The 27,739-nt window shown below is 43.8% G+C and overlaps 3 protein-coding genes across 8 annotated transcripts in view; 1 reads left to right on the plus strand and 2 right to left on the minus strand.

Moving 5' to 3' along the window:
* The window catches only part of PPEF2 (protein phosphatase with EF-hand domain 2), a 28,200-nt gene extending 14,555 nt beyond the window's left edge, over positions 1-13,645 (minus strand). Inside the window, exons 1-15 of the mRNA XM_085579438.1 lie at positions 12,618-13,645; positions 9,374-9,501; positions 8,782-8,839; positions 8,111-8,286; positions 6,976-7,090; positions 6,130-6,176; positions 5,563-5,729; positions 5,443-5,479; positions 5,208-5,357; positions 4,252-4,587; positions 3,330-3,515; positions 2,513-2,655; positions 1,886-1,992; positions 820-983; positions 180-267 (exon numbers count right to left, since the gene is read on the minus strand). Of these exons, the coding sequence (XP_085435564.1) occupies positions 180-267; positions 820-983; positions 1,886-1,992; positions 2,513-2,655; positions 3,330-3,515; positions 4,252-4,587; positions 5,208-5,357; positions 5,443-5,479; positions 5,563-5,729; positions 6,130-6,176; positions 6,976-7,090; positions 8,111-8,286; positions 8,782-8,839; positions 9,374-9,501; positions 12,618-12,678 (1,963 nt within the window). The 5' untranslated portion in view covers positions 12,679-13,645. The remainder of the gene's footprint in view (positions 1-179; positions 268-819; positions 984-1,885; positions 1,993-2,512; positions 2,656-3,329; positions 3,516-4,251; positions 4,588-5,207; positions 5,358-5,442; positions 5,480-5,562; positions 5,730-6,129; positions 6,177-6,975; positions 7,091-8,110; positions 8,287-8,781; positions 8,840-9,373; positions 9,502-12,617) is intronic.
* Positions 1-25,587, plus strand: part of NUP54 (nucleoporin 54) — a 40,291-nt gene extending 14,704 nt beyond the window's left edge. Inside the window, exons 14-15 of one of the 2 annotated variants that reach the window (XM_085579442.1) lie at positions 10,907-10,993; positions 13,791-25,587. The gene's annotated coding sequence lies outside the window, so the exon portion shown is untranslated. Of the gene's footprint in view, positions 1-10,906 lie in introns of both variants that reach the window. The other variant, XM_085579441.1, reaches the window with a different exon arrangement.
* Positions 18,684-27,561, minus strand: NAAA (N-acylethanolamine acid amidase). 5 transcript variants are annotated; one of them, XM_021529568.4, is made up of 11 exons: positions 27,333-27,554; positions 27,056-27,220; positions 25,452-25,578; positions 24,638-24,728; positions 22,838-22,914; positions 22,196-22,368; positions 21,812-21,874; positions 21,183-21,249; positions 20,677-20,705; positions 19,733-19,829; positions 18,684-18,992 (listed from the first exon to the last, which is right to left on the minus strand). In XM_021529568.4, the coding sequence occupies exons 1-10, from the start codon at positions 27,500-27,502 to the stop codon at positions 19,754-19,756; spliced, it is 1,038 nt and encodes a 345-aa protein (XP_021385243.3). In that variant the 5' UTR covers positions 27,503-27,554; the 3' UTR covers positions 18,684-18,992; positions 19,733-19,753. The 5 variants fall into 5 exon arrangements, 4 of the variants coding, with proteins under 4 accessions (XP_021385243.3, XP_085435586.1, XP_085435585.1 ...); XM_085579460.1 differs by having other exon boundaries at positions 18,684-19,428; positions 27,333-27,549; XR_014955267.1 differs by lacking the exon at positions 20,677-20,705 and having other exon boundaries at positions 27,333-27,561.
* Positions 27,562-27,739: the final 178 nt, after the last annotated feature.

Raw genomic sequence — 27,739 nt, forward strand, 5'->3', positions numbered from 1 at the left:
ACTGGCTGAAACACAACTTAAAGCAGCAAAGAGGCATAATACAAATGGACATGGCAGAAGCGTGGGAGGGAGCAGGAGGACCCAAGCCTAAATAAAAGCACCTCTACACATATTAAAGGAAGCTCCAAAGCAGAAAGGAACACAAGGCGGTGACCAACAGGCCCTGCAGACGTGCTTACCTGAATGGTCTCTGTCTATGATCCTGAATATGGTCTCTAAGTTGGATCTGTTCCGATAAATGACTTCCAGCAAGCTCGACTGGATGTGCTTAAAGACACAATCACAGTTTTTGTCTTTCTGACACCTCTGCTCTCTCTGAGTTATTGCACATGTCTCCACAAACAATAATATTTTTTGCTCTCAAGAATTTGCCAGCAGTGCTTTATCAACCAGGTATGTTATAACTGGATCCTCTGTTCAGCTGCAGAACAGACTTTCAGCAACTTGTCCTTTCCCATCAGCATTCTTATGGGCTAACAGTGAGCCAGGCTGCATTTTATAACCACTGTAGAGCTGCATTTGCTGGGCATCATTAAGAAACTGCTACTTGAAGAGTGGAATACAGTTTTCCTACCCACAAGCCTGCATCCAAAACTACCTCTAAATTTTGATTTCACATCCATCATCTTCGTAAAAACAGGCTGGGTGCCCCAGGAATACTTGAGCTCAGGCAAGACTTCCTGTCACCTGCAGTGTGATTTTGGATTATGCAGATACCATCCACTGTCCTTTTGTACTACAATTGACAATTTGTACATGTGAGGGATCTGGTGAGCAGCTGTTCACATCATGCTTTGATGGAAGGGGCTGAGTGCTTACCTCTTGGCTCCTCTGCTCCATGGCCAAGTCATCCAGCCAGGATTTGTATTCCAGCATGCCATCCTCAGTGCTGCGCACCAGCTGCGGCCTCAACATTCGCCAGGGCAGTCCCAGCCGCAGCACTGACTCCACTGCTGTTGCCCAGTTGCTCAGAGTGATCTTTCCTGTACACAAAAGGGAGACACCTCTAGGACACAGGCAGCAGAAAGCACGTGAAGACAAAGACAAAGCCTGAAACTGTGACATACAGCCTAGGTGCTGCTGACAGCACAGCATTATTTTGCAGTGCAGGCACACATGCTTCCGAACCAAGCCTCAGCAAGCTTTTCATCATTGTAACAAATCAAGGCTATGAGGCTGCAAACATCTGAACAAATGCGAGACACTAACTCTTGAGTATTTAATTAGAAATTTGCAGCCCACTGCCCATTTTAGCAGTGGCTGTAACAACTGAGCTGGATTCCTATGAACAGTTGTGCTGGCAGGGAAGAAAGCAAGAAAGCAGTTTTCCCTATGAGCAGTTCTGCAGCCACCATACCCCTTTTTTTCCCCAGCCCACCAATAGGCAGTTCACAGCAACAACTCTTGGTCACTGCACCAACACAGCACTCCTGTTGCCACAGGAACTCTCAGCTCCTTCCTTAAGGGTCTAACAGAGACAACTGCCATCAAAGACATCCCTCTCTTTTCTCTCGTGAGTTTGACTCCAGCGTTGAAGGGGCTCTTCATCCCAGCCCTTCTCAAGTGACAACAGACATGTTCCAGGTCATCTTCCCAAGGCTTCATTAGTACTCCAGCTGCAAGGAGTTCTTATAGGACTAGCCTCAATTACTACACTTCAGGCTAGTGATATCCTGCTTTTCCAGCACCCCCACTTTATGGTGTCACTCAGAAGCATCCACAGAGACTGAGTAATAGCAAATTACTTCTGGCAAGGTTTGATACAGCCTCCCCATGACAGCTGGTGGCAACTTCAGTGAGCAGTCTCCCAACCAGCCACTAACTCAGTCCCTTCAGCCCTATGCAACCAGGCAATGAACCTGCACATCCCTCAGCACTGAGTTACCTGTATTGTCCCCATCGTAGGACCTGAAGGCAGTGATGAGGGCTGAGGTGTGAGCAAAGAGCTTTTCCCGCAAGGCTCGAAAGGCTGACTCCTCTACTCTGCTGATTCTGGAGGATACAGAACAGAGAGAAGCACTTGAAGGACTTGTCATGAATCAGAAGAAAAACTGCACCTTCCCTCCCAGTGCTCTACCTGGCTTGTCCATGGAATGCCCAGAGCCTCACACAACTGCTCTGCACAGCTACAGGTGCATCTCAATGCTTGTGACAAGGCACTGCATGCCCAGGGCACGCTTCCCAGCCACAAGTCCCTGCATTCATCTGTGAAGTAACCATGCAAAAGCACCTCAGCAAAGGTCCAAAGTTAAAACCTGACATGGAAAAGAGGAGCTGAAGAAAATCAGCAAGCTTTAGAAAAATCCCCTTGGAATTTTGTTAACAATCCCTTCTCAACCCTTAAGCTTTCCTCAGTAACTTCAAGTACAAAGTTTAATCCCTCCTGCAGAGCTATTCTTTAGAAAATCAAGCTGTGAAAGTTCATCTCCAGAGTCAAACTTTCTAGAAGCTCACAAAGTTTTCCCTTTGGGAATTTTGACTTGGCGAATACGGAGCAACTAGAAAGCCTTGCCTTTGAGTCATAGTGAGCATATGGGCTGTCTTGTTTGCTTGGTACTGAACGAAGTGGGGGATGAGGTCTGGTCCCAACTTCACATAGGCTCCCCTGTTGCTGCCAATCTCATAGTAGTTTGAGGCTGAAAAGATGGTCAGCACCTAATCCCAAAAAAAGGCATTTGCGGTCAGCACATACATCCTGTAATATTTATATATGTGTAAGCAACACACCTGATCCCCCCTGGAGTCCACAGGCTGTGAAAGCACCATTTTATGTGGAGAAGAGGGAGAGACAGCTGGCAGCTGGCCTGGAAGCCTTGCCAAGTGTGAGTTCCTCATGGGTAGCACTGGTTACACATTGATTTGGCCACATGCTGGGCTTCCTCAGTTTTCCTGTGCTCTCTCTGAACAATTCCACTCTCCAGAGCTGGAGCGCCCTGACAAAACCACTGACCTGACTGTGCATCTTCTGAAAACAGAACTTGGCTGCAGCAGCTCAGTAGCACCCTTTTGTAGCTCATCTACAGGAACAGCTGCACTAAGTGGGGGCCATGGCAAAAGCGGGTTCAGATCTTTTCTCGAGCGCCACACACAAGGACATGGTCTGCCTGCACAGCCGTGTCCTGAGCAGAGCAGGTGGCTCCAGATTTCCCTGAACTAAGACTTCAGATGGAAACACACTTCAGTTAACTCCCAATAAGCCTGTTGAAGGATTTTGCATGTGCCTAAAGCCCCACTGGAAGAAATGCAGAACTGAGACAAGCCACCCTCCCAAGAAACCACACCCTGGCAGGATGGAAACCCAAGTACCCTTCACACCACCCCCAACTGACCTTGCGGTGGTGACAGAACTCATAGCCCTCCTGCTTGCACTCATGAGAGCGGATGAGGAACTGCAAGTTGTATTTGTCAAGGAACTTCTCCGTCACATCAGGCCCAAAGTAGCAGCCACCACCTCGCACCTTATTTTCTCTGCAGCCCTCCTGAGGCATGGGGTCGCTCCAGAGGATGTCTAAAACCTGAAAGGATTGGAAAAGTTTACTACGCAAGTACAGCTCAGTCTCAGAATCTCTCCCTAGACTGCTGTTATAACCAGAGTGCCAGGGAGCAGACATTTTTCCTGCATTCCAGCTGAAGACTGTCACAGACCTGGCCCACCTCAGAAGTGGCAATATTGCTTGCCATGAGCTACAGGCACATCCAAAGTGTCTGGGGAAAGAGGGATGTCCATAACTCAGGCCTGATATAAGCTTTGCCTTTGCTAGCCTTAAGATGTCCAAGAGCCTTGCCTGTCTTGCTCCATCCCAAAACACAAGTCCTGGGGCAAGAACAACCAGCAGATCTGGAGGCCATTAGTGGGCTTAGTATAAAACGCCTTTGTTCTCTAGCCAGGACCTCCCACAGTCTCCAGAAATAAAAGTGCTAACTCAGTAACCACTGTGTAGATTAAGGCTTAATCCCTTTAACCCTGACTTCAATATATAACACAAGTGGAAAGGTGTGCAGCATTGGAAGGTCATATGTAATGTCAACTAAGTAGCAGCAGTTTCAGAGTGCACAGAAGAGACTCCCAGGCTGGAAAAACAAGGAAAGAAAGTCCCTAGCTGCTCCTCCCAGGAGGTAACAAAGGTACCCAGTGAAACATCCCCATGGCCTTACAGAACAGTCCTTCCTGGCCACCTACCACTGAAGAACCAACTGGTGCAGGAGGCACCCACAGCACACCCAGCTCAGGACCCTGCTAAGACTCCTCACCTGCTTCCACTCCTCCTGGCGAGTCCAGCATGGCTCATCCACATCCTTCAAGGAGACCATGCTGGAATAGGTGAGCTCCTCTGGCTCTGACTCGCTGATGTCCATCAGCCGGCGGCATGTGTCGATTTGCTCCTGCACCGTCTGCCGGAGCCACCTGGAGAACTCCAGCCTGTTGGCTGTGTTGGGAGCCTGGGCTGACTGGGGCTGCAGAGATAACCTGGGAGCTGCCTCATTTGCTGCTGCATCAGTGCCTGATTCGTTCTCCCCATTTATGGCCTGTATTTGTGGTTTTCTACTCGATTCCTTCCTTTTCTTCAGCCTTAACACAGAAATAAACTGAAAGGTATGAGAGAAACAGAGCTGATAACACAGCATGAAACCCAGACCTCCAGCTCTAGTGTGTTCCATTGGCAGACTCCAAGCCTCCAAGCCCCATTCCCTTCTTGCCATCAACTGCTGCTTGACTATGGAGAACTACTAGTGCCATCCTGGATTTGGAGCTGGGACCCATGTCCAGGTTCCATCTGCAAAGGGAACTAGGCAGCAGAGCAAAGGAAGCATTAATGACTAAAGCAAGTGTTGTGATTTTATTTGGAGAAGTAAAGGGGTATTTCCCAACTGGGTGAGTGAGGCAGAAACAAGTTAAATGATTAATCAAACTCCTTCTGGAAATCTAGGGGGTAAAAACAGGCTAAGGAACTGTGGGACAATGTCTCATTATCACTGTATTTTTATTTCAGCACCAGCACATATTCCAGAAGCCAAGATTGCTTCATTCCTTCACAGCTCCTGCATGCACACTAATAAACCAAAGCCTATACCTGAACACAACCTTGGCTAGGGCGACCATCTGTTAGATTTGTCTTGTCAACAGCTAAGCTGGCATGTAGAAATGAGCTTCTCACCACAAATCATCAACACTATCGTCTCTTGCAATAACTGGGAATAAAACCTACTTTGTCCCTTTGAATTTTCTCAAGCATTTCCAGGTCAGTGGTGTCAGAGATGCCCCCGTGAATAATGAGGACTTTCTGATCAATCAGGGTGGCCAGGGGCAGCCAACAGAAGACATTCTGAAACATCCTCAAGATTTTCTTCCCATGCACCTGAGAGAAAGAAAAAAATTGATAAAGCATCAAGTCTTCTAAATGCACAACTCACATGGTAAATGAGACATAAACATAGGCCTACCTTGTATTTCTGCATCACTTCCTTGGTGAAACCATAGCTAAAGGAACAGGAGAAAGGAAGCTCAGTGGGATTTTGCACAAGGCCCTCGAAATGGTGCTCAGCCCTGCACAGAAGCCATACCGTAAGTTCACCATGTGGTCCTCGTGGTTCCCACGGTTGAGATGAACCTCCTTGGGATAGATCAGGAGGAAGGTAAAGAGGATAACAAGGATCTCAAGGGACTGCTTGCCTCTGTCTACAAAGTCCCCATTGAACACATAGGACTTGGAAGGGGAAGGAAGGCCATTCTGTAAAAGCAAGGAACAGGCAGGTGTCACCAGAGAGGCCTCTCCAAGGTGTCCAAATGCCCTCCCCGCAGCTGCAGCCTCTCACTCCTGTCCCAGGTTACAACAGATCATTGCTCATCTTTATCTTGTGGGCCCCAGCAGTGAAACTGGCAACCACAGAGAGTTGTCATTGGTATCAGCACTAGAAAAACACCCATTTGCACTAATAAATGGACATGGATATCAGATTTCCCAGTCAGTAAGGGAATAAGCTACTGATTTGTGAAGCCATTTAAAACCAATCTAATTGACTTGGAGAATTGCACATGAACAGCCCAATTTTGCAAACATATCTCAACATGACCCATGAGATACCCATTGCAATGCCTGGACAGCCTTCCTCTCCAAATTTGGTGCCTACCTTGTAAAAGATGAGGAACAGGTCATCCAGCTGGCCATGTAAGTCTCCTGACAGGCACAAAGAGATGAGTCACAATATGTTTACCTTGAACTTTAAAAAAACACTAATATGTAACTTGCTACAAACTATGTCCTTTGTTAATTAATCACCACAGAAATACTTTGGGAAGTGCAAGCCTAGAGGACAAGGATACAGTGTAAGGCTTGAGCTGAAGTCTAAGAAGGACAGTAAAAAAACTTACACCATCTGCTGAAGACTGATTTAGAAGCTTTGTTCATTTATCTTATGTGATGGCACAACATGGCACAAGATTGCCATTATATGGGAGGAAGCTTTACATTCAAAATAACAGTGTAATTCTCATTTAACATAATATTGGAGAGGTTTGTTTTCCAGAGGCTGACTGCATACAAGAGTCTGTCCTATGTATTTTTCAGAAATATCTCGGCATTTTAACATTAGTCAGAATAGGAAAAAAGTAAAAAGCTTTGTCTCAAATTTACTTATAGGACACAAAGAGGTGTTAACATTCTGGATCTGCAGGTACACGCTGGTGCTAGCCCAGAAAAGCTTCAGGATTTTGTTCTTTAAATAATCCCAGACCACAGAACAGGTCAGACCACTACCAAGTTTTGTGACCAGTCCTCAGCTGGATGTGGTTTCTGTGATTTAATAAAACAACTCCAAGTTTGGGGTGAGAGAAAAAAGGCATCACACACTTTGCTTATAGAGAGCATTTGTGTTCCACGTTTACTACAGAGGGTGGCAGCGTGCTCTTGCTCTCATTTTCTCTCTGCCCCACCCTCCCATAGGAGCATTCCACCCCAGAGGCTGCAAGGGACCCACCACACACGGTGACCTCCTCGCTGTAGCAGGTGGAGACATGGCTGATGTTTGGCAACTGCTTGAGGTGCTTCCTGGTCTCATGCAGGAGGTTTAAGACATAACGAGCATGGAGCTGCTACTAGGAGAAAGTGAAGGGATTAAAGCAGGAAATCAGTGTCCTCTGAGCAGCACCACTGTGGCTGCAAAGATTCCACCGGGATATCCTGGACGGTAGAAATTCTCTCTGGGATGACAGTCTGTGCTCACCTATGGGCTTACAAATAAGATGAGGGAAATACTGGGAAACAGCAGGATGGCAGACACTTGCACAAGGCAGCCCAGCCTCAGGACTGAGAGGGCTGGCAAGGCAACCCTAAAGCCCCAGCACCTTGTATACAAGACTATACCCACTAGGCTACCCCACCTCCAGGAGCAGCAGAAATTCCAGCCCAATATCACAGGTAAGAAAGTTGCTCCTCTAGATCTTTCTTAGCTTTTCCATATTGAACCAGTCTGTGAGTGACCACATGTCCTGCAGTGATATGCTTAAAGCCAGGGTGTAGCCATTTAATGCAGCTAGAACGTGAGACACATTTGGTTTATAAGTTCTTTTTGGAGAAGGGATATTTTGGCCTAGTTTGCAGTTTAGCACATTAGCTAAGGGATGGCAGCAGAGCACTGCAGTTGTATGAAGGCTTGTCTTGTTAGTTCTGGAGTGGTACTTAGCTTCCTCATCCAAAAACTCACAATTTACATTTTGAACCAGAGTCCAAGTTGCATAGCACAAAACACCAATTTGCTGTCTCCCTCTGGGCCATCCTATACTTATTTACAAATTGAGAAATATGAACAAAAAATGATGAAAAGTCTCAGCATGAGCTGTTGCTGATTTTCCCCTTTTAAAATGAATTTCAGGTTAATATTGGTACAGCCCTACATAAAGTGTTCAGTTTTGTCAGGAGTATATTTTCAGGAAGAAGAACATTTCTATGGCATTAGGAAATACCATATAGCTTTCAACCCCATTTTGTTTAAGAGCCAGCCAGCTTGTTATACTCCAGTCAATTGAGCTTGGTAAGAAAGTTAAGACCAAATCATCTACCCTACACCCCAGTTCAGAGAAGGGGAGAGCATGGTACCTTTTTGGGATCCTTACTTGTTTCTGTTGGAAAGCTTCCAGCAAGGCCGTGGCATGGTCAGGAAGGAGTGGGAAAGAGAGATGGGGTCCAGTGTAGGAGTCTGGCACCTCTATGGATTCATAGTCACAGTATTTTTCCAGCTCTGCCTCTTTGTAACTTTCCCCACTTATGAACATGCGACTGATAAAATCCCCTGGACAGCAGATTAGTGGGGTTGATTTAAAAAAAAAAAAAAAAAAAAAAAAAGAGAGAGAAACAGACAAAAAAGTAGTTAAGTGGCTCCAGGTACCATCCTAGTAATTTGCTACAGAAGAGCTGTTTGGTTAGGCTGGCTCGGGAGCAAATGCAGCCATGGATGCTGGCTACTGCTTGGCATGCTGCAAAACTTGCAGTGAGGAAAAGGCTGCGGAGACAAATATCCATGTGCAGTGTGCACCTTTCTGTGATTCCATGAGAACATACTGAACCTTTATGCCTCCTTCCAGCTCCTAAGAGCAGGAATTGCCCCAGATCCCTTACACAGCTCACAGTCTCCAGACAATTCACTCTCTAATCCTGATGCCATCACTCTTGAGACTCTCAGCCACATGTGCCATCCTGAAGATTGCCCAACACTGGGCAATGAATTATGCAGCGTGCAGGCTTTGGGGCTGTTTGTGCCACATCTGCAAATAGAACACAAACTTACTCTCTTTGCTGCTGCTTGGTGTGAACTGGTCCATGAGGTAACTGAAGAAGTTGTGAAGCTGCAGGAAGAGGGAAAGCCCATCATTCACCCCAGAATGAAATTCAACAGAATATCAACCTATCATAATCATCTTTCCGGAAGTTTTACCTCTGCCCTTCTCTAGCTGTCTGATACGTACAGAAACTCTCATCGTACCAATTTAAGTGTTGACTTTCTTGAAATGAAGTTGAAACAGTGGCTTTACCTTCAGCCACAGGGAGAAGTATGCTATGAGCCCTTCCTCTTTCTGAGAGCAAAGCAGCCATGTAAGAGAATTTTAATCAAAGTTAAAACCTAACAAACCAAATAGACTTGCCTACTGTGTTCACTCCAGAAAAGACTCTGTAAAATTACTCTTGTGGCTTGCTTTTGAGGTTCATTACATGCAACACATGCAGGCAGGGAATCAATAGGTTAAAAAGGGGCAGAAAACCCAGTCCCTGGCCCACTGAAGCACTTAGAGGGTTACCAGCCAGCAGCCAGAAAGTCAGAGTCTAGCACAGAAACCAGCTTCCTATGTGTTTTCCTAGCTGCTCTTTTCCTTGCACCATACCTTGATCTGATCCTGCTCGCAGGAATACTCAATGGATTGAAAGATCCTCCAGGTGCAGCGGCGGCGCATTTCCAGCCGAGCCACATGGCGCCGGTACCACTGCTGAATCAAAACAGCTGCCTTGAAAGCTGGGGGACAAGAACAGAACCAAGCTGCTGAGCAGCACTGTCTGCAGCTGAGGCACCTGCAACAGCTCCTTCCCCACTCCTGAGCATGGAAGACAACCTTTCCTTTTCAGGAAAAAGTTCCCAGGAATTGTATTCTTTCACCTAAGGGCAAAAATGCCTCTTCTTTTTGCCTTTTTTTGCAAGAGGTTGACCTGACCCTGCCTGACCAGAGACTTCTGAAGCACTTCCAGCCATTGCTGCTGGTTCCTTCAGCATCAGAGTTAACAATAAATTATTAGGGCCTGAAAGTCCTAACATCATCTTCAGTATTATTACAATATCCTCCCTTTCTACATACCTTGATCACTTTTATGTCCATCTTACCATCTTGAGGTGCTGGAGCTTCAGGAAACCAGAAGTTTAACTGAGGCCACACAAAGAGTTGGGGGAAGACAGGATACCAAGTTTCCTTCTAGAGTCTTAAAAATATGGGGGTTTTTAACCTCTCTTTATGCCAAATAAATACCTCAGCTTTTGCAGTTGTGGAAAAGCTTAAGAAGGACTCTATAGTAGCATAAATATCAACACACCTTACACTAAAATAAAGACAAAACTACACCCACAGTGAAAAATAGGAAGCAGAACTTGGGCCATTAATGGCACAGAATGAATGAGATGCCACAATTTCCAGGTACCTGTTTGAGGTTCAAGCCACAGACAGTGCTGACACCAGATGCTTCCCACCAAACTATGGCTATCTGCCCTTTGATCTCTTAAACACAGCCTCTGTATTCTCCCAAATCCAGTGTGTTCCCTTCAAAAATTATTTCAGATGATGTATGTGCATATTTCAAGTGAAGTAAATGGGTACAGTTTCACATTTCCTTTTTCAAGTTCTGCCACAGAATTTTACATCTAGAATCTCTCATCCTCCTTAACTGCCCTTGATCCCACTTAGACCTGGCTCTGCTACTTGGCATCTCCATTTGGATTACGCTGCGTCCCTTCCTGTTCCTTTCTGGAGCCCCACATTTAAAACATCTTCTAACACTGCTTCTCTGTCTTCTTTAGCTGAGGGGGGAAAGTGATGACTGCTGTATCCACAGGCTGGCTTCAAAATCCAAGGGAAACAACAGAGGTAGGGAACTAGGCCTGCTGCAGGAAGTGTATTCCTCTGTCACATTCACCAAAGCAGGATGAGCAATGGGAGGTGTGTGGAAAAATCCCTCACCCATACCCAAAGGCTGCTATACACTGGCAAGAGATAAAGAGATCATATTAATTCAATCAGCTTGCATTAATTACACAACAAATGGCCCTCCAGGTACTTCAGCAGGAAACAGAGACCTTTCCCTAAAGACAGTATCTCAATGGATTATATATTGATTATATATATATATATAATGATCCTTTTAAATTATTTCAGCACTGGGAATTGCAGAGCACAAAAGAGGAAGATCTACAGCTGCTGTTCAGTAGGGATGCGAGACACCCTGAAGTAGTGGGCAAAAAGGTAAGATTTGGCAAGCTTTAACTCAGGAATAACTTCTGTATTCTTTGCCTTCTCTCTTGCTGAGAAAATGCTTACTGATCAGCTGGGCTTGGAAAAAATTCATTGTGTTAACTCCACACATACCAATGAAAACAAAAACCTTTGAAACACATGCTATGTGTTTCAAACCTATGAAAGACATGTTTTAAAGTGCATATTTAACATAAATACCACCATCAACAGCATTTAAGCCCCAGATAGGCAAGACACTGTTTTTACTCTGCTTTTATGGAGACTGACTCTGCAACTGAAAAAGCCAGGTATTCTAATTTAGCTGTTTACCTGGGTGAGCTGTATCTGGCAGTGTTTGTATCTGTTTGGGGGAAAAAAAATCAACAAAGAAGAGAAAGGTTTAGCCACATTTCATGATGATCCAAACCATGTATTGTATAAGCTGCTGAAAGCATAGCAAAGTGGCAGGACTCAAACCAGACTTCACTCCAAGGCCAGGCCAGTTTAGCAACTCTGCTCCTACATTGTCCATTGAAAACAGGCTTCAGACCTTAGGGGGGACAGGGATGACATCTAGCATGCTGGATTTGGGCAGAAGGTCCTAAGCAGCTGCCCTGCTGCAGATGGCCAAATCTGAAGGGTGTTGAGAGCCAAATTCAGAGGCTTTACTGTTGTGGGAAACTGTTGCTGAGCTATCAGATGTAGCACAAGGTCTCAGATAAGTAACTAGTGTTGTGTTACACTTGCTCATCTTAAAATAACCTGAATTTGTTGGGAAAGGCTATGAACCTCTGGTGCTATGGGTGACAGGTAAGTCTAATTTACATCAAAAGAGTTGTTCGATAATGGACAATAGCAAACAAAGTGTGAGTCACAACCTTATCCCCACTTTCAATCCTTATTTTCTTTTCCAAGCACTCGCAAACAGTTTGCCCCATCCTGCTGTGCTGCCACTGTTCATGTCTGCATGATTCAAACAACAAAGACTGTTTATTTACTTTTTAACTCTTCCTTATATCTAAGGTCTTCCTAATCAACTCCCTTTGTTCCACAGCAGACACAGGCACATGCCCACAAAATTGATACCATTACAGAGGGCTTCAAAAAATAAATCACCACAACTTTGAGAGCCATAAACATGTCTGGATTATTAACAGAGATTAAGAGCACTGTGCTGATGTAATTGGACAAAATACACAACTTTTGCATTACAGCTTTTTTTAGCCACACCATCTCATCTTCTTTGTAACTAGATTTATTTTGGCTGCACCAGTAAGAGCCTTGGAAAATAATCCAGGGGAAGCAGCAGGGTGACATCTCTCTCACTGTCAGCAGACACAACACCTGCATTACCCAGCAAGTGTTTCATCCGGCAGGTATTAATGCTAAATGTTGCTTCGTCTCTAGTTAGGCTTGAGTGGATTTTAACCTACTCCTCATCTAAATAGCTGTTATTTCCTCAAGCCTGCTGTCTTCTGCTGACACCTGAGAAGCCTTGTCACAGGATACTGAAACGTAGAACCTCATTTAATTGCTGTGAAGAAAACCCAGAGGAGAAATACATTCAGTGCAACCTCCCAACAGCACAGGCAGGAAAAAACAGGATAAGATCACTTCCCTAAGAATCACTCACCATTTTCAGACTTCTGCAGGGAATACTTGTAATTGACATTTACAGAACTACCAGATCCCATGTTCTCCAGCCAATGCTCCAACGTTGCAGACTGGCCCAGTGTCACCAAAACCACAAAAGAGATGCAGGGAAGACCATTTGGTCAGAATCAAAACAGCTGCAACATGTCCCACAGTGCCAAGAACCTACAATTAAATATATTAACGCTTATTATCAACAATCAGATGGCCTCTCTTGTGCCCAAGTACATTTTCTACTACCAGGTTTCTCCAGCTACTCCCAGACAATCAGATGAGAATTTCTTTCTCACTGCTTCACATTCCAAGTGAGCTTTATAAGCAGCAATCAGTTCAGCACCTTTAGCTACTTGCATAAAAATAGGTACTGTGATTGTTCAACAGACATATAAAAAGCTTTTCAATACTGATCAAGAACTATTAAAAAGTCATTAAGAAGCAGTGTGTACAGACAAGCATGCTGTAGCACTGACAAATATTCACACGGACCCCTGCAAAGGATAACTCATGAGGGATGAACATAAACCTGATATTTAATCTAACCACAGCTAGCAAGAAGATGAGTCTAAAATAACAATTATCTATCAGAAGAAAATAACCAGCTTTGTTAAACACTGTTTGCCTTCATTCTCATGCATCTGCTTGAGTGTGGGAGTATATTATGCCATCAATGGCCTGTATAAAAGGATAGATATTCAGACTTTAGTAAGCTCACTGTTGTGGAAGCTGTGGTCAGGGTAAAGAGATCCTAATGCAAGATTAGGTGAAACTCTGAAGTCTCTCGCTTTGAGGGTAACCAGAATGTCATTCACAGACATTTTTCCTTTGGAAAATAAACAGTCACATAGTACTGCCAAAGCAGCCCCAGGCTGTACCACTGAAGAAGTCACAGGTTTTTATTTTCCCCTGAAATTCAGTGAGGACAAAGATGAGAAATGGAGGGAAAGAAATTAACACTTGTAAAAATGTTAAGATTGGTGTTGGCAGGAGAACACAGCTCTGTATTTTGAAGTATTTTGAAGGGTCAGGACAGAGTAACTACAGAGGCACCACTGCCCAGGAGAAGAAAAAGTCCTCCTCCTTTCCTCACTTCCTGCAATCCTTTTGCTTCCTTCAATCTCCTTCCACCTAACCCACATCTTTCTTCTCAAAATAGCTCAGATCTGCACAAACGGTAATTGAAGGAGCATGTCCGGTGTTGTGTAAGGTGAGTGATGTATGTTGGCTCAGGAAGGTGAGCCCTGCTCAGCCACACTGCAGCACAGGGAGGTTCTAAAGCACAGCAAAGGCTGCAACTCTCTCTCCTTTGCCCAGGATGCCCAACTGTACAATGGTATCGTCACAATGCCACAAGCGGGTGGCACAACAGGGTGCCACAATGCTCTCAGCAAAATAGCCACACCATTGTTTTAACAGTAGAATTTCATATCAATATCACAAATTGCCTGAAATCAATGCCAAATGACACCCAATTTTACCTCGAGCCTTACCTTCTTTGTGCTCAAATAATGCAGCTACTCTGATTTCTCCAAGGAACAATTGCACACGAAACTCACCAGTTATAGCTCTTGTTTGTAACCTCCTGTATCAGGGAAATCAGAGTTCAGGAAGAACTTTGGAACTTCTGAGCATAGGCCCATCTGGCCTACACAAACAAAAATTTCACTTAATAACACAGGTGTGAGGATTTCAACAAGTTTTAGTTTTACAGAGAAGTAACAATAAAAATTATTAATTCTTCACTGGCCCCATTCCCAGGAATTGGAACACTTCTAGGTTACTTTTGAAACAATGGAGAACAAATTTGAAGCAAACACTCAAGTATGGTGTTCAGTACTTTGCCTGCTGAGGATGTGTTCACGGGTACCACCACGGTCTCCTTTGATAAAATGTGACCTTGGATTTGAGGTCACCTTTGGCAACAATTTTCTCTTATTTCTTTCTCTCTCTGCAAAACTAACAGGCATTTATTATTTGGGCAGCCCTGCTTTAAACACATTTTTGCCATCCATAGCGAGGGATAGCCTAGTGTTAGTGTGCCCTAATTATCATATCATAAAAAGGCTTATCAGCAGGTCCCACCCCAGCAGTTTCTGGAGCCATGAACTTCTTCATTTGTTGCCCTCAGATTTTTGTCAGGGCCACAGGCTGAGCAAAGGAGCATACAGGAGTAAATCAGGCTCCAATAGAATCAAACCTGTTCCAAGGCTGGATGGACTCAGGAAGAACAGAACCAGTCCAACTGCTCAGCACTTGAGATCCTTCCTCCTCCACCCAACAGTGATATGCACCCTTCCCTTCCTAAATTTATGCACTTAAGAAATGGAAGAGGAACAGAGACCCATCAAGGCACACCCTCAAAGACTGAGCAGCAGCACCGCTTCAGGTGTTAACTTCCATGTGAGAAACAAGATCCATCCAGGAAACAGCCAACACAAGCAAGCACTCCTTCCTCATCTTGCTCTTGGCTGCCACTCTCCTGCAGAAATACTTCCTTCTCTCGGGTGCAATCAGGAGGCCTCCACAACAGGTTTTCCTCACACCTCCTTCGCACTGGGCTGTCCCTGGTACACACCATGGCACAGAGCACCTGCCAGCCAACACCCACGCTCTAAAACCAGGTGACAAAAGCCACTGCACACACTTAAACCACCACGAAAAAGGCAAAGACTTGAGAGCCCCACATGGGCACAGACAACCAGAGGAACACCAAGTTCAGGGCCTCAGGAAAAGGCCTCACACTCATAGAGAAGATGCACATCCTCTGACCACCAGAAGTAATGTTTCACAGCCAGTAGAGATAAAGCAGCCAGAATCCATGCACTTTCTGAGCCACTGGGTAACACAGTTCTTGCAACTCTTCAAATACAAGCAGAGTACTTGCTCAGTAACACCATTTAGTACGCCGTGAAATTCAGGCAAGGAAACCTTGCACAAATCCACTTGAATCAATCACCCCAAAACACAAACAAAATCCTAGCTACATTTCCTGGCTTAGCCTAATTATTTTAACTTCTCCAAAACAAAAGCAAGGGACAGCATTCTGAACCAAATCCAGTACACTGGGAACTTGTGCACATCGTAGCCCATGTGATGCTCAACCGACAGGACCTGCCAGAAGTAACTTCACTAATGTGAAGCCTGTTCCTAAGAAAGGTGATATTTCATGTATCATGAACAGGATGCCCACTAACCTGACAGTTTTATAAACATTCCAGGAATGGAGGGAACAGGTGAGCAGAACGTGGAAGGCAACAGGAGGACTTAACAGACTAGAAAGTTTACTAGGGAAAAACCTAAAAGATACATTGGAGGGAAACAAATTTTAAGTTTTGCTGAAAGAAAAACAGCAATAGTTTAAGAGCTACAGGTTAATTAAAAACCAATCAAATACTTCTCCCAAGGATCAAAATGCTAGCTGGCACTAGGGAAAGTGATGATCCTACCTCACCTCAGAGTAAAGACCTATATAGGGCCCACATGCACATCAGACCCGGCACCACTCGCAGCTGCAAACAAGATGAAATAAAACAAGCGTGTTTTATTTCAAACACACACCTACAGGTACTGCAGTGCCAAAACAGGCAATTACAGATACAAAACTTCCAAATGCAGCTTCATACACCTTGGCATACAAAAAGGATATTTTACCTTAAACTTTAAGCTATTTCTGAACACAAAACCCTGTTGCAAAGAATTAAAAAGAAAAACACAACTTACCTTGCCAAGTCCTAATTTATGGATGTGTTGAGATAAACACAACTGAAGCTCTCCAATTGATAAATTTTGGTTGTATTCAGTACCCAAATGATCAGTGATTTCTGATGCTATTTTTTTAGTCACAGATGCAAAATCTGCTCCTCAGAATCCAAATAATAAACTAAGGTGTTCCCTTGGGCAGGCAGCATGACAGGCCATGTCTCTGTGCACGTGCAACTCAGAGCTGTTGCAGACTCTTTGATTTATTTACTGCCCGGTTATGAACAGACTTAAGAATCTTCTACCATGTGACACTTAATAAAGGCTACAGATCTCAACTGGATTAGGATTACTGAAGGGATTATGAAGGAGAAATACAGCATGTTGGCCTCTCACATCCTAAAGAGTCAGCTCTTACACACTTTCAAGCTGCCCTCTGCTAAATGCAAGCTTCTGAAGGAAAATAATTCAAGGTTTCACCCCTTATTTGTGTTGGGCTGAAAAACTATTTTGATGCTTTGTAGCTGGAGAATCTCTAGTGCAGAACAGAAGGGATGTGGTAAAAGCAAGGACAATTTATCTCTTTTTATTACTTCACAATTCCAGTACTTGAGAAAGCAGGAAAACCACCGTTTTTTCCAGTCTTTAAAAAGTGCACACACAGAGCATATGAAATCTCACACAGAAATAAGATCAGCAAGCTATTCAAATACCTATAAATGATTGTATTTTTTTTTTTTGAAAAAGCAATGACAACAAAGTCATAGAATACCAGGCTACAGAAATACTGCCAGGATGTTTGGTTCCAGTCTTTCTTGGCAAACTCACACAAAACATCCAAACTTACAAAAAAAAGTCAATCATGACTACATTTTAATGTTTCCAGCATTAAGATGGTTTTGTTTAAAGTATTAACAATCACATCTCTACATTTTTATCAAATTTCAGTTCTTATCATGAGCTAGCTACTCACAATTTAAATTATCTAAGTTATAAAATATATTACTTAGCAGTTGATCAGTATTCATATTTTTAGCTTGTTATTAAATGAAAACCAGGAAGTTATATATCTTTTTAATTAGCATTAAATCATTGAAGGTGGCAGAAAGACTTGATTTTGCTGGCAGTCATCATCTTGGAGTGTTGGTTACCACAAAAAATATAAAGCTTTCAAGAAAGTAGTTTATAAGGGAAAAAAAAAAAATCTATATTCCTCACTTGTATAAACCTCATAACCTCAGACAGCTGCCAAGCCACAAACACAACAGTGGAAGCAAATTGCTTCTTGAATATTCCTAGGAACTAACAACTTGGACATTCCAGGTTGTTTGTACAATGGAAACAGGCCAAATTTATGTACCAGAGCATCTGGGCACACCCCTGCCAGAGGATCATCAGCCTAATGCTGCAGAGGTCAGGACAACTACACAAAGCCACACCTGTAAGGATCCTGTAGCTGTGGGTGGCTGTTATTTAAAGAAAACCTGGTGGGATCATAAATCACTGCCTACTCTGTGAATTAAAGCAATGTTATTCTGGAATCTCAAAAACAGTGAGCATTTTAAAATCTTGCTGCAGGAACTCCTTCAGATTTATCATCTGGCTGCTGTACATCACTGTCTAAACTGGGTCAAGGCAAAGCTTGCAGCACTTCTATCCAGGCAGGAGGAGAGGATGCAGGTAAGTAGGTTATGAGACTCAGCACAAGGAGATAAAGGGCCCTCAGCTCCAGAAGGTACACTCAGAGCAGTTTGCATAACCAGTGCACACCCACCACAGGCAGCATGGCATGGATCTGGAAGTGGTGCTCTGTCACCTTCACACAGGTGACATTTTATCCAATGAAGAAGGGAACTTGCCAGCTTTACTTGAAGCCACCCACTGACCTCAAGTCTTCAAATCCCTCAGTGTTTCAGGAGTACACCTAAGTGTCTAAACTCAATATACAGTCACAGCACCACCTGACAAAAGCCCCACTGCTCTGCACTGTAAAACAATATATTAACTTTTACTGCAGGTAACTTGATCTGAACGCACAAAAACAAATGCAACTGTTTTTTAACCTCACTGCTACCCAACACAACCTCCTCTCGTCTACCAAGGAGAAAAGGGCATTACCACAATTCCTGAAACAGCTCCTGATTTCTGATAAATAAAATACCTGTAGTCTATAGCTGTGTATGCTACTGACTGCATATGCCTAGCATCTGCCCCCTGCTAGGCCCAGGATCAACAAATCCTCATACATGAAGGAAAAGGATGATGACCCAGAAGTAACCCCACAAGCCTTCATATATCAAGCTATCAGCTGAATTTTTTTTTTTTAATTATTCCAGACATACAGGCTAAGTCATTTACAAAACATATTTATTAGTCAGCACTGAAGTACACTGCAGTTGCACAACTCATACCAAAAATAATACAAGCTATTTTTACCCATCAACATCTAGTAGAGCATGAATTAAATTACAGGACATTTCAAGCTTTCATTACAGGTCATTAACAGGATCACCTGCAACACTGTCAAGAGTTAACGAAGCACTGTTTCCTGAATGGTTCACATCTTTCATGAACCAAAGCCACTGTATTTCTCCTAGGAGTCATTTAAAAAGCATATGTTAGTCTTGCACAGCTTCTGCTTCTCACTCAGTGTGTTGAACTAGAAAAACAGGCAAGAGAGCACAGGTTTGTTCAGAGTTAAGTGAAAAACAAGTTCTATGCAACCTCTAGAAAGAATTATTCTTGCTAAAATCCAATCTGACAGAACTGCTACAAATATAATAGCAATAATGTTTTTTAAAGCTTATTTAAACTGGAATACAGTTTTTTATGCTCTTGCCAAGGCCATGCAACCAGTTTCTTGGCATAGAAATTCTCATATCTCTCTGAAGCTGTCCCATGAGGTACCTTGTGAGCTCAAGAACTTGGACTTATTCTGCACATTCACAGGACAAAGCCCCCAAAGGATGCTGCTCACATGCAGTCAATAGTGAGCAGCCATTACCAACCAAGTTTGATTTTTCTTGGTGCTAAGTGCACCATCCTCTCCTGCTAGAATTCAGTTCCTTCTGGCAGGGCTTCCTGTTATCATCCACCTGGAAACAAGCAAGTTCCATAGTGGGGCTGGTAAAAATAGCCGAACATTCCCAGAGGCCACCTCTACCATTAGATTGCAATTTCTATCCCTTCCCCTCTGATCAAAACCCTAAGATATTCTCCAAGAGTTTCACTGGGAGAGACAATATTTAACTCCCTCTAAAACAACAAGGGAACATATTTATCCAAGAACAATAAACAAGCAGAATCAGGAATTCAGACTGGGTCAGAGCACCACTGCAATGCTTTGTCCCTCAGTGACTTTGCAGCTGAAATGTTTGTGTAAGTACCGATGCCACTTACACCTCTGCCACTTCCACCTCTTCACTCCGCAGTTCTCATCCATGTCTGGTACCGATCCGGAAGCGCAGCACTCATAACTGTGGTGTACACTGTGTTACTGGCAGGGAAAGAGCAACAGAGCGAGTGAGTGACACCCCAAAGGCAGGAAGGGGAATCCAACTAGCTAGCAAAGCAGCAGGACAAGTATTTATGAAACAAATATTGCGCTTAGGTACAGAAGGATTAGGAAAACAGACTGATTAAAGACTATTGGCACTAATTTTTAGTGTTTTCCCCCATGCAGAGCAACTGTATAAACAATTGATACTGTATCTATGTCACAGCTGAGATGAATCTTTTCCTTTTCCCATTACCTCACATCAGCATGGCAGAGGAGAGGTAGAGGAAGCCATTGCCAAGCTCCAATGACAATGACTGACTCAGAGAATATGACCAAGCTCCATATAAAAGCAAGTCATAACATGATAACTTGCAAAAGTGCAATTTCTGGAACAGCACAGAAGAATGGTGTATGAAACATATTGCTTGGAAATCAAGTAAATTGTATCTAAAAGCTTTATAACACTTCCTTTATTACAAATCAATCAGAGCTCTATCAGAAGTTACTGTCAGTGTTAACACAAACCCAAAATTTCCAAAAGTAGGCAAAGGAGTCTGTGTCAGATGCAGCTGCTCCTCCAAAGGAGTAATTTGTTTCACTACTCCAAAGCAATTTCCCATTACCAGACTGAGCACAAACAAATGCAGTTCCCTAACTGAAGTGGCACATCCAAAAGGAACGGTGTTATGAAAGTACAGGGCCATGAGCACAAGCCAAAATCTAAGCTGGGAAACCATGTGACTCAGACACATAAGGGAGATCCTAAAGAAGTTTGTGGCATACTTTCAAGTGCCCTGAGGCACAACAGGAGGCACAGGTCAACATCTCTCAATCTAATACTTACTTGTTTAAGACTGGTTTCACTGACAACACCTGTACAGAAAGGTGGAAGAGTTGTCATTTGGGGAGATAAAGAGGGAAGTAAATGGCTATTTAGAAAGAGCAGCAGAATGAAGTTATGGAAGGAATAATATAAAGTCAAGGACTTCCTGCCTTTTTTAAACATCAGGCCATTTTACAGAAGTACTTTCAAAAAAGCCCTCTGAAAGCCACTCCAATTCCCAAAGGTCACCATGTCTAATACTAAGCGCCTGTGCTTGAAATAAGAAACTGCACTAAAATGATGGGATTCACCTCCCACACTTTGCACCTGAATTGGTACAACCTGTTACAATACAAGAGTTTAGAAGCATTTTGAACAACTTTCAGTCTTCAACCCTGTAGAGACAGCTGTGCAGTAAACCTTGTTCCCCACAATAAAGCACAGCTTTTACATCCCTGATAAAAGAACACTTCTGGCTTCATCAAAGAACTTGAAGAGCAACTCACAATGCAGAATTTGAGAAATACCTTAAAGAGTGTATCAAAGTTGATGTTGTGCTGTCCAGTAGCATTGAGAGCTTTGATGGCTGCAGTTCTGTGGAAAAGCAACACATTATCAATTAAAACATACTTGTCTGTTCCAAAGGCTACAAAGCAGCAACACAAACATCTTCATACTAAAGACCTTGACATTGCAATGCCTGCCTTGATCTAAAAAAACCCCAAGTTGTGTGACTGAATCTCATCTCACAGTGTTGAAGTTCCTGTTACTACTCTATTGAGTACATAACAAGAAGGAGCCTGCCAATCCCTTTTTGAACACTATACACCCTAAAAATCCCATTGAAGCACCTTCCTAGTGTCATCCAATACTTTGCAGTGTTGATCTAAGTCATTTACCTTCTACTAAATTTTGCTTTCTGAGCAAGTTTTTGGCCTATGCATTATCTTTACAATTTCTCATTCTTTACACTAACCACTGTCTCACACCCTTTCCTCTGGCATCTGTGAATATTGCTCTACACCATAGGTACTCCCTTCAGAGTGGCTTTACAGGAGCTCAGTGAGCTGCTTGCTCAAGGAGCAAACACCTGCCCATATCTCCAGCCACTTTTGCAATACATGTTCTCTCCCCACAGAGCTTGCAATCAATTTACCTGCGATCATCAAAAGGAGGAGGGGTAGTCCAATGATCATAGTTTGTCTCCACATGGAACCACCTGCAACAAGCATATAGGCAAACAAAAGGTGAATCACTAGGTAATGCATAAAGTCCAACAATCAGTATCCCTATATTGCCAAAAGGAAACAACTCCCTCAAAAGGCAATCCCCTCTGCTTCTGCAAGCCCAAGGGCCCCATGCTGGTAGCTGCAACAGCCTTTACCATGAACTATGGAACACAGGAACGGTGTGGTGACCCCCTTCTGCTGTAACCATGACCAAGAGGTGCCCCAGATCTCTCAAGGAAGTTGTGCCACTAAGCCAGTCACTCAGAAGGGAACGTGAAAAGCAAAAACCAAGTAGTTTTTTCCCTACTTACGCTCCACCTAGGGGATCAAGAGGCCAGAGATCTGCTGGCCCTCTTCTATTCCTTGTTATGACCATGCCTTCTTTGGGTGAGACACCTCCCACAATATAGTAAACCTCAGCAATGATGGGAATGCCAGCCAGTCTGAGAACAGCGGACTGGAAGTCCTCTGCTTCACTCAGGGTCTAACACAAAAAGGAGATGACAGCAAGGTTAAGCACAAAAACAAGCAATGGGACATCTTCAAAAAAAAAAAAAGGACCAGCTTTTTGGAAAATGGTAATTGTACTCTAAAGTGCTACTTGAAAATATTAATATAACAACATAACAAAATAGCATGAAATAACCCCAGCACATGTATTCACCATCTAGGAATTCAGATGTATTAAATGGTTGTGACAAGTCACAGCTAGTTAAAACACTCCCTAGGAAAAAAGTCTTGGTACAGCTTCTCCAGGACCTTTGGCACTGGAGGTTGCCCTCCAAAAGGAATTGCTTCCTTACTGAATACAGGCTCCATACTTAGTTTCTCCTGAGAAATCCATTTGCTTACTGAGTTGCTAAGTCTTCTGTGCCACTAATTCTAATTTACTATGATGTTTAAGGACAAATGTGGTACAGCTGTGAAATCCAAGATCAACTCAGTACACTTACATGTCGCACAAGCCAGCTGACAGGGTAATTCCTATTGAGGAAAGCAGCTATAGCATTTTCCCACCATCTACCACCATCTGGGAAGAAAAAAAAAATCACTATACATGTAATTTATATACAGTGAGATAGGGTAGGTGTCAATCAGAACTAATTATCAACATTTTGTGGGAGAAACGCTAACAAGGAGCACAACCTTCAGGTGAAATACATATAGACAATATAATTCCAACTGACAGCCACAGCAGCTGCATTAACACCCCTGCTTTCCAGAAACCATCTCAGACCTGTCATGACAGGAGTGATAACAATCACCTCATTACTCATCTTACTGAAATATTAGAACAGGAATAATTTCACAAAAATAATAAAACAGCTAAAAAAGAGGTAGTGATAGTGTTTGTTACGGGGAATAATAAGCAAAGTGCAAAAACCAGAAGGACAAGTTTGTTGCTACTTAAACACACTTTGCAAAGCACAAAAAAAACCCCTAAAACCAGTCTACTTGTCACTTGATAGACCCTGATCCTGATTTAGTCATCCTGTTTCCCCAAGAGCCACATGCTCATTTCCCTCAATTTGTGGTTCAGTTGGAATGAACTGAAAACAGCTTTCACTTCAGATGCCAGCAGTCAACAGCAGCCCATGGACAGAACTGCTGTGTGCCTGAACATAGGATGTAGAGAGACATATGACTGTGGTACACAAGACTTGCTCAATCAGGCCTTCCAAGAGACTCAAACACATAATACTTGTCTTTAAGCTGAACTAAAAGCAGTTTACCCCATTGAGTATTAGCCCAGGACACTCCAGTTTAAAAGCATTAACTACTCTGGAATCAGAAGCAGTGTGCATGTAAACTTTGGAAAGAATTTAGTGAATCCAACAAGGCAGCATTAGCAAAGCAAACAGGAAGCATGAGATGCAAGTGCTCCATAGCAGAACCCCTACTCAGAGATAACGTACTGGTGGAACACATACAGTGAACATTTTGCATAGCTAAGGAGTTGAAGAGCATATTGTTCAAGATTAAAAAGAAAAATGCTTATCACCATCACAAGGGAAAAACAAATGTTTCAGATGTTGGTTCTGAGAATACATTATTGCCAGTTCTAACAGTCACCTAATACAGAACAACACAGTATCAGCCTCTTAAAAGGAATGAAGGGAAAGAAATGGAGACAACTTCCTGAGCTTTGAGTTGGACATAACTGTCATTACTTGTGAAACTGAAGCCCTTATGAACAAGGCAGTGTCCTTCCCCTCCCTTCCCCACTGCTACAAGCTTTAGTTCTCAGTAGTGGCATCTCTCAACTCTGCTCTACTACTGATATTGCTTAACTGCCTTTCCAGTGTCTCCAGACATTCCCTCAAGGCCTGCTGCCTTTCTCCTAGATCTTCCCCTCCTCTTTCCATCTGCCTTATGAGGCCAGACAACCATGGAATACAGCAGAAGCAGGAAAGGAGCCGTTTCTTTGCTGTCCAAACTGCATTTGTTATCTCGGCCACCTCCAATGGTGTCTCTTGACAAGATCACATCTTTTACAGCATTCCCAAGGCTTTCCCCATCCTTTGACACTTTCAGCTCAGGTGCCACTGCTGACAAATACCTTCTCCAACACAGCAGCCAAAACCAGGCATGTGTGCTTTCACTCCATGAGAGCAAGGCAAGCCATTCCACTTCACTTCAGATCCTTTTTGGCAACCTTATCCTCATTGCTCCCTTTGGGAGAAAAAGGCCAGGGCAGGCAACAATCAACAAAAACAACACACATCATCTACTGTGGAAGACACTTCCTTTACCTCGTTCATCTCCGGAGATGGTGAACTTGTGTGGGCTTTGTCCAGTCCATAATCCTACGTAACCGAGAAATGTGGTGCCTTGGTACGCAACCTGAAAGCGGGAAGGAGAGCAGTTGAGTGGCTCCAGAACAGGAGACTGTTGGAACCTGCAGCTTGTACTTCTTTCTATAGCTTTCATACCTACATTACTATAGCACACTGTGCCTTCATTTACATGCCAAGTAAATTAGAAAGGGACTCCAAGGCGTCAAACTCGTGGCATTTCAGTTGTTTGTGATCACTGACAGCTACAAGACTTTTGCTCAGGTTAAACTGACAAGAAACAAACAGCAACTTTTCTGTTTACAAAATAGAGACTAACAAATTTTTAAAAAAACCTCACAAAACTGCACTAGCAACTAACTGTTTTTTGAAAATCTTTGTCTAAAAACACACTCATTGGTCACAGAAATCCACAAGGTCTAAAGAAAAAACAAAGTGCCTTAGGATTGGTTCCTACCAAAACATCTTTGCCATATTCCCTAATATCTCTTTTATTTTCAGCATCTTGACATTTCCTTCTTTCAGCATCTCTTAGAAATAAGATCTTCAGTAGTAGATTAAGCTGTTCTACTTTTTCCAGTCCATCACCATAAACTGGATGTCCAGAAAAGAAAGAAAATCGGCATTCATCACACACTGCTGCATTGCTCTAACAATCCAGCGTATTTGGGATGGGAATCCCATTCCTACATTAAACCCCCCAACTAAGCAGCTATGGGTCTGTCCCATTCTTCATGGAACACCACCCAGCCATGCCAACCCCAGACCATACCTGCCCACCCTTTGTAAACTGCACATCCAGTGTGATCTTGCTTAATATATCAACAAAATCATAATCCAGGTTCCGACCGTGGTAAATGTTTCCTTTGTCATCCTGAGCCACAATGCTGGTACAGAATCTGCAAACAGAACAGGGCAGGGAATGACTGAAAGCACAGCTCTGGCACTGCTTGCAAAATTCTAGCTGCAGGAGCTCAACCTTTCAGTAGTAATTGAGTTGATGCTCCGCTAAATGTTTTATAAATGTTGCTAAGCAAAGAAGAGTCCAGTACCACACCACAGTCTGCAGCAGGTCAGAAATTATAGGGCAAGCAGAAAGCAGCACTTCCACTTGAAAACAACAATTATTTCATTTTTGTAAGCCATGATGAGAAGCTAACCTCTGAAAGCATCCATGAAGTGTCACACTTCCTGCAGTTAATTCTTATTATTTCACTTCTATTTGGACTGTCTGTAACTTTAATCACAAGTACTTAAGTTCAAATTAAGTCCCATCAATAAAACTAAGGAAATCGGTTCAAGTATCAGCCACTTCAATAAGAGACTATTCTCTGGAACAAGAAGAGTGCTCTAACGCCTTGTGTAACAAGTTCAGTTTCATTAAAACAAGTTTTTTTGGTGGAGTATATTGCATTAGCAGGGAATTAACTTCTTTGCTCTGTAGTTTTGAGTTGATCATTTCAGTGATGCATGATTCTGCCTCTCAAAAACAAAGGTACACAATTCTTCACATAAGTAGCCTACTCCCAGTTGATAGGGGTTTTCTAGTGTCCAAGCTAAGAAACTGAATTTCAGGGGCCTCACCAGTGCAAAAGTATGAGAAGTATCCTCTGTCAAACTAAAAGAGCCAGCACTTCAACACATCATATTGAATATCAGTCCTTACTAAAAACAATATTATAAACTGAGTACTACATACCAAGAAAAAAAAACAATCCAAACGCAAACAAGCAGCCACATGCTTTGGTATTTGCTAAAATGTATATGGGAAAATATTTTAGGATCCCCAGAGGCAACATCAAATGTTGGTTCTTCTCCTGCACCATGTTTCTAGGGCCAAAAGAGATAATGAAACTCAGTATTTTTTCACTGAGATTCTGTTTGCTGCCATAAAAACACTACAGTAATTTTCCACTGTTTAAATCGGGAAGTGATATTATGTAGCCACTGAACTTTCATCCAGAAAATAGTTTAGTAGTAACTTTCTCAGATAAAAGAGAGGGCAACTAATTATTCTAGCCTCCTTTCTGGCAATTTTTAAGTGACAGAGAACACTACATCACCTTCAAACATAAATCATCTCTACTTTTGGATGAGCCATACCCTACCAGCAAAAGTGATTTTTGAATTTTAATACGTTTACATATATGTACATACACAAAACTGTGACATATTAGTTGTACTTCCCAGTAGAAAACATAACCGTTTCTCGTTCCATTCAGCATTCCACCTGCCAAAGGAGAATGAAGCCTTCCGGCTGAACAGATGAAGTGTTCTCCAAACGAACAGTGCGAGTAACCCACCACGTGCCTTCCCCACGCTGAACTGAAGCTCTGCGCCAACCTGTACGAGACCATGTAAGTACCGGACACTTACGCAGTAGATTCGTAGGCGAAGTTCAGCAGGATTCCATCTCCGAGACTGATTCCCAGTGCTTGGCACATCCCCGCAATCTCTCCCGCAAAGGGCTGCGGCATGAACACCTCCAGTTCGGCTGCTATGGGCTGGATGACCTGGTGAACCCATTTCGGTACGCTCTCGCTGCAAGACACAGCCGAGGGGTTAACCGAGAGCGGGCCGGCGGCTCACACCCGGCACCCCTGCGCTGCTCCATCAGCCCTCCCGGCCCGGCCCCGCTGCCGCCCGCACGCACTCGATGATCCGCTGGACGGCGGCGCGCAGGAAGGCGGGCTCGAAGTGCCGCAGCACGGGCAGCCAGCGCTGCTCGGCCGGGCTGTCCAGGCTCACGTTGCAGCGCAGGGGGGCCGCCGCCCCCGCCGCCCCGCACAGCAACGCCAGCAGCACCCACGAAGCGCAGCCCATGGCGCAGGACCGAGCGGCAGCGGCGCCCCGGGGCCAGCCCGCCCTCCCCCGCGCCGCAGGGCCCGCCCCGGCCCTGCCCGCCCCGAGGCGTCACGGCCCGCGTCGTCCTGTGAGACACGGGAGCGAGCAACCGCAGCAGCAGGTACATGGTACCGGGGAACGTGGCATTGCCCCGGCAGTGCTGCTGCTGGGCCGCGTTGGTGAAAGCCCGTCCAACACCGTGTCGCTTCCACACCG

This window comes from Lonchura striata, chromosome 4 (assembly GCF_050655825.1).
Source record: "Lonchura striata isolate lonStrDom1 chromosome 4, ASM5065582v1, whole genome shotgun sequence".
NCBI classification, from domain to species: Eukaryota; Metazoa; Chordata; class Aves; order Passeriformes; family Estrildidae; genus Lonchura; species Lonchura striata.